We start from the raw sequence: 19,753 nt of genomic DNA, 5'->3' as shown, positions 1-19,753 counted from the left end.
AGAGCTGTTCAGAATTCATCTTTTTGGTACTAGTTGTTGTGCAAAAATATCAAGAAAGCTGACTTCACCAGATAAAACATTACCTGTGTAAGATTGGTCCACTACCGTGGAGGAGGAGGAGGAGGTGGAGGAGGAGGGGGGGGGGGGAGATTTCAGTGATTAAACCAGTAACACTTTAAGAAAAAAGAAGGGACTTCAGGCAGAAATGAAAGAAACACCAAAACGCAAATTAAGCAGATAACTCTTATGGTCACAGATCCGCGTTTTAAGTCTGCGTTCACAGCTCTAGATTCTTGTTTCAACCATGAAGTGATTATAAACAGTATTAATGATGATAGAGAAAAAGATCTATTACCTAGAATGACATGTCCAAGCAGTGTCAGATATTCTGAGGGGATACATATTCCTGTAATGTAGTGGAAAAGCAATAGAAAATTCCATCGAAACCAGCAAAAAGTAACACCAAAACCTACAGAAGCTAATGTCAAAATTGGCAAAAAATAACAATGTGATTCCCATAAAATAAAACAATTTGTTCCTGCCCCCACTTGTAAGACATTTTGTCACTGATCAGTTGAGACTTCACTAACGTGTGAAAACAGCCATCAAGAGTTTGTATACGAACCCGTAAAATACAACCTTCCGTCTGCATTCCCATCTTTCCTGACGGCGATGGCATTTCTGAAATATTTTACACTTTCCCGCTATATTATGAGGGTATTTGTATCCCTTCAAATTATCTCTTTGACATATCAGTATTAACAGAGTTCTCATAAACATCATCCCAGAATTGAAACAAGAATCTTATCTCTTCAAATTTCTTTTTTCTTTACCTGTCAATGTTAATTGAGTTCTCATAATCATCATCCTAGGGTTGAAACAAGGATCTATGACTACGAAGAATGAGTTGCAGCTGTGAACCCAGACTTGCATGGATCTGTGGCAATAAAGTGTTGAAAGCTTGGATTTAAGGTGCAAGCCAGAGTGTTTCAACATTTCCTTCACCTCTGCCTGAAGTATCTCCTCTGCCATGTTTATGAAAAGCCAACTGGTATATCTAAACAATATACTCTTTTAATTTGGAATGCAGCTCACAATTTTATTCACCTACATAACATTTACAAACACTTGTGCACAACAAATCATACCAAAAAAACTCATTTTGGAAATATCTTTAATTTGATGCATCAATTGAACTGTACGTGTTAGTAGCATGCAAGTATAAAAACAAGAACCACCGAGTACATCAATTTATTTTCATAAATAAGTAAATAAACATTGCACCTACTCAGTGTGCTTCTATTAGCCAGTCACAAAACAGGACACGTGACATTTTGTAAACACATTTCTGGCATAGTAACATAACACATTCAGTGGTTATCTCAATTTTCTTCATACCTTTTGTGATTGAAGTTTATGGTGACAGCCTGATTTGTAACTTAGCCTGAATCTACATTATTGTATTGTATTGTACTATAAATTTGTTTAAAAGCTTTAGCATACAGTGAAAATTATACAACTGCTACTGGACAGGGCAAATAAACATAGACACTCTGCTGGCCTAAATTTTATGACAAGTTTTTGCACACTTAAAAATTCTTGCACACAATACAAGTAGTACTTTATTAGGTACCTAGAATTTGACCTTTAGTGATAGCCCAGGCACAATTTTTATTTCTTATGGTGTGTTAGGTGTATTATGATTCCCTAGTGGATTACACTTCCTTTATAGAATGGTGTTGTGGATAACATTTGGTGGATATCTGACTGAACTTTGGTACCACAATTGTGAATATTCTAGTTCTGCATTAGTTTTCCAGATTCTATGAGATAATAGAAAGCAAATAAGATTTTCTCAAGGAAAAACAAACATGGAACATTTATAATACCAAATTCAGCTAAATAAGGGTTCCAAGATTCCAGTTTCAAGGTGACAGGTTATCCTCCACACTTTTATGTATTGTAAGTATGTTCATGATCTGAGTAGCATTATTCCACAAAATGATTTCCAGGTGAAGCAGCAAATGCAACAGTGCATAGTATGACAGTATACGTTTATTTCTTGTAGCTTTCAATACTGTAATACTGTAGTACACTATTAAGAGTTACATGTGTATCACACTTCAAATCTTGCTGGACCCATAGACACAAAATTTTTGTAAGTTCAAGTTGATAATTACAGCTTTTCTGCATTTACAATTAGCTTGTGTTGCATTATTCTGAGAACCATGACACCGAGTTTTATGCTGTAAACTGCTAACTTTCTACACTCGAAGTAGATGGGAACATACTACTATCATCAACAAAAAAAACAGGGTTTTGGAGGACTCATATGTTCAATAAGGCCATACACATACATCTGAAAGAGTAATGTGTTCACAATAGAGCAACCTTTCCATAAAATTAAAAATCCGGAATGGTGTCCTGCTATTCATTTTAGATTTGTGCCTACTTTAGCACTTTTTAAAAACACAGTGCTACATACAGAATACCATTTTTCTCACAGAGTTGGTATTTCTTTGTACTGTTCACAATATCAGAGAAAAAGATGGCACAGTGTGCACTGCTTAGTGCATCAGTAAAAAATTGCAATAGTTTTCTTCTTCACATCACATCTTTCTTCCATATTCTACATACTGTAGCCTTGCAATATTTAATGCATTGGAATCACTATTTACCAGCACTTTCAGATTTTCCTGTGTCAATGATACCAATAATTTTAGCACAGGACCTTCACATATGTCCATGGGTAATTTTTTGTGATTGCTTTCTTTCTATGTTATTCTGCAGATCAGAGACTCATCATTTCAAATTTGACACTGTAGTATTTTAACGTGTCACTTTTACACCGTAGCTGATGCAACTAATGATCATTCAGGACACTCACTGGCTGTATAACAGATACTTATCTATGAGCTCTGGCTGTATAACAGATACTTATCTATGAGAAATAATTATGAAAATACTGTGTCATCATAGGCATTATGTTCATCATAACTGAAAGAGCCGCAAGAGTATCTAGTAGAAACAGACACAAAAATCATCACCTCCTCTGGGGGTGTGAGATGCATGTTGTTGATAGAGTCAATGTCCTGAAACGTCCTGGCAGATTAGAACTGTTTGCCGCACCAGTAATCGAACCTGGGACCGTTGCCTTTCATGGGCAACTACCCTAATGACAAATTCCCAGATTTGAGTGCTGGTTTGGCACACAATTATAATCCGCCAGGAAGTTCCAAATAACCTTTAGTCTTGAATTTAATGGCTACAGGACAATAAATGTTTTCTTGTTACTATACAAAGAGCATATTTTAAATAAGAAAATAAAAAAAAGAAATAGAGCACATTATTTATCAGAGTGAATAGATCCAATTGAATACAAAATCACCTAAATACAGACCATTTTCCTGGGTCCCATCACGCTGTTGTATTGTTTCTTCTGGTAAAGGAAGGTTCCTGAGTTGACTCAATGCTTTAGAGGCAGCATCATGTTTTGCAGCTTGTCCTGACATGCCTTCTCCTATGAACTCCCGCGAACCAACACGAAGTGATACATAGAACATTGGTGGATGGAAAGCAGCAGGTATTTTTCCATAATGATGAAATCTCTGCGAGCAAAAGAAAATGTATTTCTAGACAGTTTGTCTTACCATGCATAAACTAAAACACACACACACACAAAAGTTGCCAATGCTTGTGTATTTACAGGCCCTTGTCACCAAATTAAAATACTGAATTTCTAACACATGAATGAAAGTCATTAAAAAGAGTAAGTCGTAAGTTGTTTTTAACTGCTTGCACAGTTCACAACTGTCCACACTGTAACATACTGGAAGGAATAGATTTTGTACCACGACAAAAAGCATTCAAGAATCACGTATGATGTTTTTAAAGCATCGCTGAACCTGACCAAAAGAGATGTTTATTCCAAGTAGCCATTTTTGTTTATGTCAATATGCGATAATCAAATCATTCTGAAATCTTCTGTAGTTACTAACTGGCAAAACTGGGAGCATAATCTACAAACTTTTATTAAACCTAAGAAGGTCTGGCAACAGGCTGCTGCAGTTGCATGTCAATTATTTTCCAGTCTTGATTTCTACATACTACCATTTATTTATGCATTTCAGAACTTCACTAGAGAAAATTCATTAAATTACTAACTGTCAAAGAGGTGTTATAAATATTTTTCAGTTTATATGCTCATGGTTTTTATTGGTGTAATTTTCACCTCTTATCAAATCATGCCAAGAGATTAACCTCGTCTGCTCAATTCAAGCTATTCACAACTGTTTCTATATATGGCTGGAATACTCTGTAAAGATGTGCTTGTGCTGCATATCAAATGTGGAACACACACAGTAGGAAATCTGTATCAAAATACAAAAATCCTCAAATAAGGTCTCAAAATTAATACAGCCTCGCATAACACCCCTCTAATGACCTATATAAAACATTCCACTGGTACTATAATATCCATTTGGCATGCAGTAATAAAATAATGTTGGTTTCAGTTTGCCCACAATAATTATTTTTGCATTAGATGCAAGTAATAAAGGAGGAGACATGCTTCCATGGCTGCCCTCTTTTGTTGTACATATATATCGTTGAAAGAAGTAAAGAAACATAAAACCAATTAATGTGGAATAAAAGAACCTATAACTTGCAGAAAGCGGATCTGTTTCTCTTTAATGCATAATTTTCAATGTAATAATGTTATACGATCAATGCCAAATTAATACAACAAAAAATAAAGTTGTGAGAGTCAATTTTATGTCTACATTGTTTATTTTCCTTTAAAGTCCAAATGCTGTTCTAGATCCATACGTCAGCCAGTGTCAGATATTATAAAGTTGGCAACTATTGACATGAACTATAATCTTTACATCAAAATCAATCTATTTTTGATTGTACAATACTGGTAGTAATATGTATTAATAATTGCTGTGTGATTTCCATCTTAATTTTTTCTGTAATATACTGGAAGAAAAGAGAATACCCAGGATAAAAAGAACAAAAAGAGAGCAGCATTAAAGGAAGAAAATCAATACAAACTCTAGTGAACAACAAAGCCAGACAATATTGTGCAAGTTCACAGTTTTTAATCTGTTAGAAAAAGGCTTTCACCAGGCAATAGTTAGTTAGAAATTTAGTGTTAGGGTAGTTTGTGTGCTAATTATTTTTGTATATAGAATAAGTATCTGTAGCATCTGATATAATTTTTGTAGTTTGAAAGTGCTAGTAATGGCAGACGTATTGAGTGTTTGCAAGCAATGTTGAGTTTCCCAAGACTGTTTTATGTAAGCTGCTCGGGACGTGTTGTGAATAATTTTACATTACATGAAAATACTTAAATCATTGAGTTACTTTACATTCATCATTTTACCTTCTTCATAATTTGTGTTGAGAATAATTTTATTTGGTGAATATGATCACCACAAAAAAATTCTCTGCTTCACTGGTCCAACTACAGCTAATAAGACATAAGGTGTGATGACAGAGGTGATTGTAGTTTTCCAAAGGACCATGTGTGAAAACATCGTTACACACAAATAAAAGATTATGCAGTTGTAGATGCAACTGCAATCACACAAGCTGATTTCGCACAAAATGTAGAAGCTTTATCCACTAATCAGGAAGATATGCTGCACAATGAATTTCAGCAACAGAAAAAAAGCTGGGACAATCCATCAACCAGTGTACACAACAAGACAAACTGAGGGAACACGTTTTTAGAAAGAACTTTTGAAAAACGTAGAAAGTTTGACAAGTGATCAGCAAATAAACTTGAAGAACTAAAAACGAGCCACATTTCTTCCATGAAAAGCACAGCAAAGCTAGAGAATTTCACTGAAGAGAAGTTAACTGCACAGCTGACAAATGTCGAACTAGCACAAATTTTTATTGTTAAAGTTTCAAAGACCCAACGAGAGATGTAGAGTGAACTTCAAGTTGTTCAGACTGAAGTTAACTTTATAAAACTATGCACACAGGAATTTGACAAAAACAGTCAACAGAGCACCCATGATAAAGAAGGCCTGGGCTTGCAAAGTTATGTAAACACATAGCACATACAGCTTCTGCATTGAGCATGGGAAAAAGATTGATGAACATTTGGTAAATGAATCCCTGATGGAATTGATGCAGCACTAAAGGACTCTCCAGAGCCAAGTGCATAAAACATGTAAATGGCCTGAAGGTGGAAAAATTTGACTTTTGCACATCTTACAATCTCATATATTGTCACTCGACAGAGGACTGCCTTTCTTTATGTTACTCATCATAGTTACTGTGCTGCATCAAATCCAGTAAAACACTGTACGAAATTTTAGAGTTTGCACAGGAAAAATGGCATTACATGAACTGTGTGTATGGTTAATTTTAGCTCATACAATGATGTGTAGATATATACCAAAATTTCATTGTTAAGTTACTGATTTTTATATGTGGTGGATAGTTGCATGAGGACTTGCTGGCTGCTATTATATACTTATCATCCATTTTTAAGAAAAGCATCTGGGGTTTGTGTGTGTGTGTGTGTGTGTGTGTGTGTGTGTGTGTGTGTGTGTGTGTGTGGAGGGGGGTGGGGGGAACAAAACAAGAGTTTCACATCTTACAGTAGGATGTCGTCACTTGACGAAAAACTGAATTTATTTTCTCTATATAACATAGTTATTCCACTGCATCAAATTAAATCAAATACTGCATGAAATTTTAAAGAGTCTGCAGAAGTCAAAATGCATTGTGTAAACTTTGAATTTTAGCTCAAACACTGCTCTGGACAAAATGAATATAAGATACCAAAATTTTATTTAAAACTGATAGCAGAGTGATACCTCATTTTGTTCTCAAGTTATTGATTTTTTGTATCCAATGGATGGTCATGCATAAATTGCCCATTTCGGTCCATGGTCGTAAAAATCAGCATATAGCATGAACAGTTCCAGATATTGAACTGAGGTATCTTTTTCAAATGATAGCACATAAGGAGTATGTTGTATGACAAATACTCTACCCTTTTTTTATTCCCCAAGTTATGGAAGTTATCTTGTCTGCAGCAGTGGAAGGTCATTGGAGTGGGACGAGTAAAGACAAACCCAGGGATTGCGTTTAAACACGTCATCAGCAGCTGGGCAGCAGCTGAGCATGACTAGTTAACTCTTCCACAGAAGTTAAAGGATTAAATCCTCACCAGGCCACAATAAAATTATAATCAAGTTGAAGTGCATGTGGTAAGTACAAAGTATGAGCTACCACACATCGATGACATATACAGGGTGAGTCAAAAGCACTTTACTATTTTGAAATGATATAAAAATTTATTGAGATAACTTATATAATCAGCAAATGTGCCATTCTGTAGCAAACAACCTCAAGTCTGCTTCATGTAGTGCATCAGTACTTCATTCTACCACCAGAAGCGCCAGCGTAGTGCACAGTTAAACTGGCTACTTTCACTAGTGTGGAGCTCGCTCAATGTGCAGTTTGCTTTCATGAAAACGAACTTGGCAACAAATGTTTGGCATAAATTTCACACAGAATATGCTAAAGAACCTCCAAGCAGGCCTACAATTTACTCTTGGCACATGAATTTTGTTGAGATTGGTTTTTCACTGCTATATTGTAAATCACCATATCACCCACATGTTGATGATTATGCCAAACAAGTTACGGAGAGCTCTTCTATGTGTCAAGCATCTCGTGAGACAGGGATTCCACATAAGACTGTGGTGAATATACTGCATGGATTACAATTGAAATCATACAGATTCCTAATGGCGAAGCATGTTAGTGATGCAGATAAAAGCTTGCTAATGGGGAATTCCGTGCGGAAATAATGTGTCGGACAGAGGATGGAGAGACGTTCCTGAACACAATAATGTTCAGTGATGAGTCAACATTTCATACCAGTGTAAGGCAAATGCAAAATATGAGATCAGCAAAAATCGACATGCATACCATGGGAAATGTTTGTAACAGCCCCAAAGTTAATGTGTTTTGTGCCCTTAGCAAATTAAAAGTGCATGGCCCTTTCTTCTTCATGGAGAAAACTGCCACTGGTATTATGTATTTGAATACGCTTGAAGAATTCTAAATTTCCACAAATCAAAGAAGATGACCGAGATAGGATAGCTTACTACTAGAAAGACGGTGCACCGTATCATTTCCTGACAGAAGTTAAAGGTTTCCTCAATAATCGCTTCCCAAGTCGATGGATTGGTCGTAAAAGGGCAATTGCATGGCCACTTCACTCCCCAGACTTCACACCACTCGATTTCTTTCTCTGGCGTTTCATTAAAGAGCATGTGTCTATTCCTCCCCTAACAAACAATTTAGCTGACCTGAAAAATTGAATGTATGCTGCTGTTAAACAAGTTATGCCTGATTTAATGCAATGAGTGTGGGAAGAAAATGATTACTGGTGGAATCTTTGCCACATCACTAATGGTAGCCACACTGAACCAAAATAACACTTGAAACATCCATGTGAAACTTGAGGTTGTTTGCTACAAAATGAAACACCTACTGGGAACACGTTTCATACATTTTGGTTTAAGGTTATGAATGTTTTTCATTTATCTAGGACTGATACATTTTCATCAGATAAATACCTCACACATAAGAAATTATAAGTCATTAATCATCATGTGAAATTGTTTGAAATGATAAGGACAAAAACAGAAGTATGGCTGATTACATATTACGAGAAATACTGTGCTGCATTAAGGTAAGTGATCAAAAAAACAAAAAATCTTCAACACATGAAATTAATCATTCAGATAACAAAAAGAAATATATACAGGGTGATTATAATTGTTTTGCTACCTGAGCTAGCATAAATGGAAAATTATTTATCACGTGGGTACCCAACTTTATAGGAATGATGTTCAAACTACATGTCCAAAAATTGGCACGCTATGGTTTTCAAGGCAAATCTCTTAGCTGGATGTCATCATACTTGGCAAACAGAAAACAAAGAGTACTTCTTAACATCAACGGCAAGAAATTTCTCTCTGTCTGGAAACACACTCAATTACGAATTCTACAAGGTTCAATATTAGGGCCACAAATTGTTTTTTCCCCATTATATTAATGATATGCCATGTCAGGTCCAATCTGATACTATCCTCTATGCCGATGACTCAACAGCTGTAGTCTGTTGTAAAAATGAGGTTGACCTAATTCGTCATATTGAACAAACAGTTGGGGAAGTGGAGGCATGGGTCAAAAACAATAACTTGACATTAAATTTTACAAAAACAGAACTTGTTCATTTCACCACAAAACAATCTGCACAGTCTATAAGTGAAATAAGGTATATGGACAAAAAATTAGAAACTAAAGACTGTGTCAAATTCCTTGGCGTATTAGTCAATAAAAACCTGTTATGGAGTCACCATGTGGACAACACACTGGGTCAACTGAATAGCTTTGTATATATTATGAATATCTTGTACAGTATTACTGATTGAGCTGTAAGAAAAACTGTATATAATGCATATTTTGTTTCAGTCATTAGGTATAGTATAATTTTCTGGGGGTCTGAAAAAACAAATTTACTTAGAGCTTTTAGACTATAGAAAAGAATCATCCAAGCAATGGTGGGAGCAAAACCAAAGCAACATTTTAAACCTTTATTTGTAAAACTAGATCTAATGAGCATTCCAAGCATATACATCTACGAAACTTTCACTTTCATGAAAAGAAACCCACAACTTTTTGTTGGCAACTTCTTCTTGCATCAATATGATACTAGATATAGAACGAGCTACATGTTACCTACCCACCGTTTAAAATCATATGAAAAAAACCCATACTACATGAGCATGAAATTTGTAAATAAAATATGGAAAGATATGAATGACCCAAATGTAAAAGGTGCCAAAAGAGACCTGGAAAAATATCTGAAAGATAAATGTTACTATAGTGTAGAAGATTTCATGAATGGCAACAATGCATTACAATTGTAATTAAAATACCTCTTTATAGATGTTACACCATATATATTATTAGTTTATTGTCTATTTTTAGTATTATTATATCTAGTGTAAAACTGACAAGTCAACTATGTCACAATATTCGATTGTACAAGGCATGTTATGTGATAAGAAAAATTGAATTGGATTGGATTGAATTGAACTTCCAATCTGTTAGGTGCCGGTACTGATATGACGACCTAGGGTTTAAACACAATCATCAGGGAGTGTTATAGATGTAGACAGTCAACAAAGGTCTGGAGACACTGAGCAAGGCTCTACTCCTATAGCTGTTTTATCACAACAGTAATAGAACTGCTGCTCTTTGTGAGTATCGAGATATTAAAGGAATACGGAGTGGTTCTCTTCCTGCACTGGGACCTCTGGCATCCCAGTCTCGCAATTTGTACAATCCACCAGAAGGCAGGGACACAGACGACAGCCGCTAGGCGGTGCTCTTATAACCTGTGAGCACTGCTGTCGACACTACAGCGCTGGCGCAGGCCACGCCTACTGCACCAGTCTATTGGCACACATGGGGGCTCTATAGAGCTGGCAGCACAGGGGCTCAGAAGTCAACCATGTTCTGACAGCACTCTTGTGTTGTATATTGTACACATTGTTGTCAGTTCCTGACCTCGCTGTGTACGGGCCCTCGATCTGGTTTACTCTTCAGACTTGTCACAGCCATTTTTTGTTGTTGTTGTTGTTGTTGTTGCCTTCATTGTTGTCCATAGCTGTCTTTGTGGGTTTTTGCGACTCACAATCGACGCCCTCAGCCGCTCAGCGTGTGGCTCCCGATCATGTCGGATTCCAGTGACCAGAATTGGCAATGAGGCAAAAAATTTATGGTGCTTTATGGACACGAAACTTGTACAACTCATGAAAAAGCAACAGCAAGAACTGCTCCTGCAGCAGCAATTGCAACAGCAGTTTCATCAGTAGTTCCAGCAGCAAATGGATCTTTCTCATCAGGAAATTCAGCTGCTATCAGACTGATTACAGGCACATGGTTCACAATCCGTCCCAACTGTGGTCACCTCCCAGAGAGAGTCCCCCCCCCAACCAAATTTCCGCTGATTAATGATAACAAGGAGGATTGGGACATGTATTTTCAGCGGCTGAAATAGCACTTCGCTACTTTTCGGGTTTCTGATGATGCTCTACAATGGTTGTTTTTCTTTTCTTCGGCTTCCCCAAAGACTTTTCTTACTTAAGAAGACGGCTCCCCTTTCAAACCCAGTGTGCTCACTTTCGAGGAAATGTGTTTATAGTTGTCGGCCTATTATTCACAAAGGTTCCACGTGGTCACTGCTGTCGACAGTACCATCAGCAATTTGCAAGGTCTAAGTAATCATTGCAATTTTATCTGTCGAGATCGGCTTGCGAAACTTCATATGCTGGTTCCCTGATCCGTGATGCAGTGGTCCAGCTGGCTAACAATCCAGAAGTTCACACTGCAGCCTCAAGCTCGACAACCCTTCCTTGGACGTCACACTGAAAATCGCACACTCTTTCGGGATTGTGCAGGCAGCAAATGGACGTCTTATGGCTTGCTCCCAGATCACTGTGGTTCAATCACCACCGCGTGAATGAAATTCTCACCAGCCTTCTTCCCGATGGTGGCGTCGTGATTTGTCACTTTCAGACGTGTCAATGACCTATGAGCAGCCAGTCCAGCTGTGTCAGCGCAACCAGCGGGGTCTGCCATCTTGTCCTGACTGTTTTGTGAGGCACCAATGGGCAGACTGCCCTGATAGTTGGGCACATTGCACCCTTTGTCGCAAGAATGGGCATCTCCATACTGTCTACCACTGGCCATCAGGTCAGTCTAACAACACTCCCAACTTGCATCACGGGATGGTACATGAACTTCAGGCCATCTATCCCCAGGGCATTCCTTGAGGCTCCAATTTGTTTACTAATCTCATTATTGCTCATCAGGATGTTCGTTTTCAAGTTGATAAGGGAGCAACAGTTTCCCTGGTCAATCTCCCGAAATACACTCGTCTGTGTTACCCAGCATTGGCCCCACCCTGTCACAAGCTAGATGTGTATGGTGACAGCCCTATGCCACTCAAGAGGTCATTTCACCACTACAGACTCATACAAGATGGTTATACAGCTGCTAACACTGTATGTTGTCAACATTTTCGACTAGGATGCTTTCTCGCTGTTTGGGTTCTCCATCAGGGACAAAGTTTAGGTTGTCTCAGACAGTCTCCTTCCACAAACTTGGTGACATTTGTGCCTGTTTTACATTTCTCTTTGAGTCTGGCTTGAGGTGCACCATCAATTTTGAGGCCCGTATTTCTTTATGTCCATATGCGATGCCCCATTTCTGCCATGCATGTCCTCTTCCATCTCCTTACGGAAGGATGTTAAGCTTGAAATCTATCGCCTTCACCATACTGTGGTCATAAAACGGGCCAAAACTAGTCTTTGGGCTACAACCATGGTCTTAGTCCAGAAGCCACATGGTTCCCCCCAGCTTTGTGGAGATTTTAGTCAATGATCAATGCCCAAGCTCTTGTGGAAACGTATCCTATGTCACATCAAGAGGACCTCCTCTAAAAGTCTAAAAGGTTGTTGGAGGTGAACGTTTTTCTAAAATAGACCTTGCTGATGCTTGCTTACAGATTCCACTAGATGAGGAATCACAATGTACTTTTCAGCTTATACACATATAAGCATTTGCGTTTTGGGATCTCTTCTGCACTAGTGATCTTTCAGAGATACCTGCAACAGTTAACTATGTCCATCCCAATTTGTACCAATTCCCTGGATGACTTCACTGTTACGGGTACTATGTGCCAAGACCACCTGCATAACTTACATATCCTCTTTACTATGTTACGTGATGCAGAGCTCAAGTGCCACCTGCAGAAATACCAGTTTTTACAGGAACAAGTGGACTTCCTGGGCCACTTGCTCACCAAAGATAGGATTCAGTCCACCGACCATGATGTTTCTGGTACTGATACGCTCTTGCATCCCCAAAAACTCCAGGAGTTGCAGGTTTTTTTGGGGGGAAATTGAATTATTATTCTAAGTTCCTTCAGGGAACAGCACACATTATGCATACCATCAATCAGTTGGAGAAGAAAGGCGTTCTATTTAAGTGGTCGGCGGCCTGCGAGAAAGCCTTCACAATGCTGAAGCACATGTTATCTTCTACACTTTGCCTTACCTCTTTTTCCCCATAACGCAACCTCGTTCTAGCTGCAGATGCATCAGTGCAATGCTGGAACACCATAATGATGATGGTATGGAGCAACACATCACCTATGTATCCAAAACACGGACACCCGCCCAATGCAATTACTCCTAGATCGGGAAAGAGGCATTGGCAATCACCTTTGCCATGATGAAATTCCATGTGTACCTATTTGGATCCCAGTTTACACTCACTACATACCATAAACCGCTCATAGCAGTCTTTGGATCACAATCTACACTTCTAGATCAGATGGTCCAGAGACTCCAGCATTGGGGTTCTTTTCCTTAGGTCCTACATTTACACTATCAAGTACAGACCTACTGCACAACACGCAAATGCGGATGCTCTCTCACTTTTTGCCTTCCAGACCAGACCCAGTGTTCAACCAACTGGATCTCTCCTGTTTTCACATAGATGTGGAACGACAACACATCTTGGATGGGTTTCCCATTAGCAGTACACAAACCCCAGTTGGACACGCAACCATTATCCTATCCTGCAGTATGTCACACACTATGTCCTTCATGGATGGGATACTTATTTTTCGAAGTCAGTTGCTCCCGAGCTCTGGGCCTGGGCTCAACTCTCTCATCATTTGTCTGTCGTCTCCAATGTGCTCCAGCTGGATGCGGATATTGTCATCCCAACTACCTTAAGCACTCCCATCTTGGAATTCCTCCATTGCGGACACTGGGGTGTGTCTTGGATGATAGCTCGTGACAGGCGACATGTCTACTGGCCACGACTGATCAAAGACATGGAGGCTACGGTGCACTGCTGTTGTGCCTGTGCCCAACATCAGGCTACTCCACCCCAGGCTTTCGCCCTCTGGCCTACTGCCCGTCTCCTTGGAATCGCATTCATCTAGATTTTGCTTTCCCCTTTCTCGGATCATTGTGTCTTATTGTCATGGATGCTTGTTCAAGCTACCCCTACATGGATAGCAAGGCGCCCACCACCACAGCAGTGATACTCAATGCCCTTCTGCAAATTCTTGCCATTGAAGGGCTTCCCCACAATATCATCACTGACAATGGGCCCCAATTCACTGTGTGCGGGCCATGTCTGCTGCAGCAGCCTATTGGCACTCACTGGGGCACTATAAAGCTGGCAGCACAGTGGCTCAGAAGGTAGTCATGTTTTGACAGCACTCTTGTATTGTATATTGAATGCATCATGGTCGGTTCCTGATTTCCCCACATCTAGGCTCTTGATCTGGTTTACTCTTCAGACTTGTATATTGCCATATCTGTCTGTGGTTGTGGATGCTGTTGTTATTGCCTTCATTGTTGTCCATAGCTGTCATTCTGTGGGTTTTCACGAATCACCATCGACGCCCTCACCCCGTCAGCTAGTGGCTCCGACTGTGTGCAATTCTTGTTACTAGGGTTTCGAAGAACATAACCCAGAAGTTCGAATTAACTGGCGATTTGGGAATTGCTCCAGAGAGACGCCAACTGCCAACTGTACCACAACACGTTGGAGAAGCTGCTGTTGCCAAGGCTGAGAATGTCGAATACAATGTGAGATCTTCAAGCAGTGCACAAGCTGTGTCACAACAGCTGAACATTCCATGATCCACCAGTCAGAAAGTGCTGCAAACAACTGTGAAACAGTATCTGTACAAACTTCCAGGGTGCTGTGAATGCAGATGGTCATCACATTGATAAATGTTTGTAACCTGGAACGTAAACATGGTATGCAATTAACAGATGTTAGCCTGTTATTTGGAATTAAAATATGCTTCTCTGTCAACAGTTTATTCACTATTTCTCTTCTGCACATCTTTATAAATGTTTCCACAGAGTTTCATCATTCTGCAACCACTAGCTTCTCATGGGGGCCCTCATAGGTAGCAGAAATTTAATTATAACCACCCTGTACATGAAAAATAGTTAAAACAAAAACCAGGAAAACCCATTAAGGAATATAAGAACAATAGACAGGTAGCCAGCATTTTCAATTCCTTGATGTATCTCAAAGACTGGCAACGATAGTTCAAAGAATAAAGCAATAGAACATATGCTCCAAAATGAATTAAGAATGTAACTTCCTCAAAACCAAAAACTCACACAGAGAAGACTATTTCTCATGTCATCATCATCATCATCATCATCATCATCATCTTGAACTCTTTCCAGCCCCAGGTTGAGTCTGTCTACAACATAAGCCTCACAATCTAGTCCCGTTTTCCCACTATCTGGCTCTTTTCACTCTTGTTCAGTTTTCATCTACTCTTTGGTCATTTCCTTCGCATCTCCATTTGATGTATCTTCTTGGGAAACCCCTTGTTTTCCATTCTCTTTAAGTGCCCATAGCATCTTAGGCTTTATGTTTCTATCCTGCTCTAAAAGTGTCTCTCTTTCACCATTTCCCTTGCCCTTTCATTCCTAATCATGTATCTCCTTGTTACGCCTATCCTACCTCTGAGGAACTTCATTTCACATGCCTGCACTCTGTTTACATCTCTTTCGTTCACTGCTGATGTTTCAGATGCACAAGTCAGTACTGGGATGTAGTAACTTCTATATATTACTTACTTGATTTTTTGTGGGACATCTTTGTTCTGAACCGGGCTCTTAACACTTTGCATGAATGCTTCTGCCTGTCTGCCATATTCATTAATCTCCTCCTCATTTCTTTCAGTTTCCTCTATCAGACTTCCAAGGTTCTTGACACTTTCCATCTTCTTCAATTGTTCAACTCCAATTCTTATTCTGCTAGTTGATCTCTCTATCTTTCTAGTTGTTAACAGGATCTCACATTTATTTACATTAAATTTCATTCCACATTCTCTCACAGTTTCTTCCCAAGCATCTAGCTGTTACTGAATCTTCTCCTCCCTGTTTCCCCAGATCATCAAGTCCCTTGCAAACACCATTGCTTTCATCTTGTCCTCTCCAGTTTTTTCTGCCATCTTAATCCAAGACATTTGTTTGCTGGAATCAATTTGCCCTTTCATTTCCCATTTCATCATCAAGTCCCTTGCAAACACCATTGCTTTCATCTTGTCCTCTCCAGTTTTTTCTGCCATCTTAATCCAAGACATTTGTTTGCTGGAATCAATTTGCCCTTTCATTTCCCAGTTTTACACATCTCTGACTCTACAACACGTCTCCTCTGCTCTGTCGTCTCTTTTTCCACTCCTTTTCTAGTGTTTTTTAGGCCTTTCTTATACAGATGCTATCAAATGCCTTTTCTACATTGACAAAGGCCATAACAAGGTATTCCCCAATTTCACATCTCAAGTAAAGCACTAAAATTCTGTTCTTCACATATATGTATGAAGTATTCAATCACATACACAACACATCACTTACCGCAGCAGATATTTCCAAACATCCTGAAATATGCTTTTGTAAGAAAATGTTACAAGAAAGGCAGTGAGACATATATTAATAACCATTAACTATTCTTAATTACTTAACTTTCTAGAAGGTGCTGGAAAAAATTATGTATTCAAGAACCATAACACACCTCTCTCAAAAAAGATACGTAGTCTCAAATTTTGATTTCAAAAGAGTCTCTCCAGAGAACTCACTATTTTTCAGTTCACAAATCAGAATATAAAAAGTTTAAATGACAAAATATTGCCAACTGGTATTTTCAGTGAATTGTCATCATAAGCAATTTTTTTGTGCAGATACCTTGCTGGTAAATGGTTTTCACCCTATCCAACTAAAGAGACGCTGAGTGTTGGATTAAAAACTTGGGGAATGTCCACAATGTAACATGTAACAGCATCTTCGGAGTGGGCAATAATCACTACAGGTGTACCACAGTAATCTGTTTTTCTTGTTAAATGATCTTCTACCCCCATATACAAGAAGCAAAATAGTTCTCTTTGATGATTATGCAAGAATTATAATCAAAATTAAAGGATAATTTCATGACTTGTCAATTTAATATTACTGTTTTGGCAATTAGTAAATGGTTCTTTGCAAACAGACTGTCACCAAATTTAGATTAAACAATGGGCACAATTCTGTCCTGCACAAGGCCTGAACACACCATAAGATACAGTGCGTGAAGGTAAATCAATAAATGAAATAGAATATTTTGGCTATTTATATTGAAAAGGACTACAAGCCACTTTACAGAACTTCTTCAATCTCTAAGTTCTACAAGTATCAGATTTTGGAGATGAAAATGTCACAGATTTCTCTTCCATTTCCATTTGCTGGTGTCTTACACTATCATATCCTGGTGTAATGTGTCACTGAGGAAAGAAGTGAGTGTTTCACTGAAAAACTCTTAACTCCACCTGCTTGTGAAACCTCATAATTCCTGTAACCAGTAACTCCATTGCCAAAAATTTACATATTATTGTTAGAAACAGTTTGTAGTTCTCCTTTAAAATTTAACAAAATGGGAGTTACGAGGTTTTCATTGTCTACCATTGATATGTAGAGTATTGTGGAAGCTGCTGTAGGCAGCTTTTCAAACAGTTGGAGATACTGACAACAGCCTCATTCTACATTACTCTCCAGTAAATTTTGTTACAAAGAATCAATCTCAGTCCAAAAACAACAGTAGCATTCACAATGCAATTCTCGAAAACATCCATCACTTAGCGTTGGTATGGCACAAAAGGGAGTGAGGTATTCAGTCATAAAAAATCATTGACAACCTACCCTAGGAATAAAGAATTCATAGGATAATAAAATGAAGTTTAAACACAAACTGGAATTATATCTGCTTGGAAACTTCTTAAAGTCCTCTGACAAATTTCTGAATGTGCACTAGTATGATGGTTTTTATAAGCCCCCCCCCCCCCCCCCCCCCCCCCCCAATGGAAGGTGCTGAACTATCAACAAAGTGTCATGACATATACATCTGGTGAAGGCACTGCCAGCAAGGAAATGACTCCAGTTGCAGCTGACCAGTTACTTGAGATCAGCTAGCCAACCTACTTAAGCTCAACCAACCACGAGCTCACTCTTATTCTCATGTGAGTCAGTTGGTGCTATGTTCTAATGTAACCAACACCTTCCTAGACAATCAAGTTATATTTACAGACTAAGTTAGATAGCAAAGAGGACTATTCTCACTGTTGTGCCAAGTGATTACATCTATGTGTAAGACTGCTAGAGTTAAGTAATGCTTCGGTGGCTATGGACTGGTATTCTTATTCAGCCAAGGGAACTAACTGTTGCTATTGTTTCCACTGTCTATCAATACCACCATACTTGTGTTACTATACAGCCAATGACCTGTACTCAGTTTAACCTGCATACACAGCAAATTAAATGTGGGAAGCCTTCAGCTTTTGTGTGTCTCAGAACAATTACTTTATTTTATTGTGAAATTTAGGCCTTCTGTTCCATTGGAACAGAGAATCACAAAAATTGTGTGGGGGGGGGGGGGAGGGAGGTAGAGGTAGAGGGGAAGGGAGGGACAGAGGGGGAAGGGGGGGAGAGGGAGAGGGAGAAAGAGAGAGAGAGAGAGAGAGAGAGAGAGAGAGAGAGAGAGAGAGAGAGAGAGTACACTGAACATGTCAAGTTAAAACGTAACTCACCATATACAAAAAAAGAAAACACGTAAGAAACCTTGTATATGGGTAGTAAAACACACTCTTTCCATTTCACCGTGTGAGGTCAAAATTAGGATCTCCAGAACATGAAACTAACTAAGCAACTATAAGTAGTGTATGGGTCTATTTCGCAAGCTAATGGGCATACTTCAAATAGAGATAAGAATTTAGGATCATTATTTATTTTTTTCTGGTGGAAATTAATGTTGGTTAATATTTGGCAATATGTGATGTAATCCACTATTCAAAGTAAAACAAGGCCTTATTCGAATACAATGAATTTACTATTATACTAGAGAATAATGGCATTGTGTCATGCTTCCAACACAGACTAATAGTAAGTGGATAATCTTGCAGAAATCAAAATGCTTTAATAAACTGACTTGTACTTATCAATGTGTGGACAAACACCATGTCAGTGCGTGGTGGAAATCTGCTAGTGTGTGAAGGACTATGTATGTGTTGGGGACGTAGTCCAATAGCATGGCACAGAAGAAAAAACATAAGAGCTCTACACACAGTAAATCAAAATATTCACTTGTGAGAGCCACAGATGGTAACTACTGAGACAAACTTAAGTCTTAATATCTTTGCTTAAAACTGCGCAGGAGCCATGAGAGCATCACAGAACTGAAAATGTGTAGCAGCAATGCAATAGCAGATATCCAAGCCAGTGACATCAGATAGTACTTAAAAACAGTGAGAATGAATGAAGTACCTTGAAATAGCTAGTGCCAATGACCTAGTGTTGAACTTGGTTGTGATTTCTATGTGGAAGCCTAAGAGCACCTAACAGTTGTGCGTTTTTGACTGGAATGTTTGCTGTTGCACAAAGTCAACATTTTTCTCCTGAAATGATTTGCAGTTGTTTTCCCCTTCTGGCTTTACTTAAGCTTTCAACAAATGATTGTTTCTGTAGAGAAACATCGCCATTTACATACCTATGATTTAAAATGTTTCTCAACATTGTTTTCCTTTTACCGTTCTTCATAATTACAAAATCTGCAGAGTATTGCTCTCAAC

At 38.6% G+C, this 19,753-nt stretch overlaps 1 protein-coding gene across 1 annotated transcript in view; it reads right to left on the bottom strand.

The window, feature by feature from the left end:
* LOC126344762 (double-stranded RNA-binding protein Staufen homolog 2-like) overlaps window positions 1–19,753 on the bottom strand; it is a 222,343-nt gene that overhangs the window by 91,174 nt on the left and 111,416 nt on the right. The window contains exon 8 of the mRNA XM_050002045.1: window positions 3,401–3,608. Coding sequence (XP_049858002.1) covers window positions 3,401–3,608 — 208 coding nt within the window. The remainder of the gene's footprint in view (window positions 1–3,400; window positions 3,609–19,753) is intronic.

This window comes from Schistocerca gregaria, chromosome 1 (genome assembly GCF_023897955.1).
Source record: "Schistocerca gregaria isolate iqSchGreg1 chromosome 1, iqSchGreg1.2, whole genome shotgun sequence".
NCBI lineage: Eukaryota > Metazoa > Arthropoda > Insecta > Orthoptera > Acrididae > Schistocerca > Schistocerca gregaria.
Note: the sequence above shows the minus strand (reverse complement) of the source record. Positions and strands in the feature narration are given on the sequence as shown.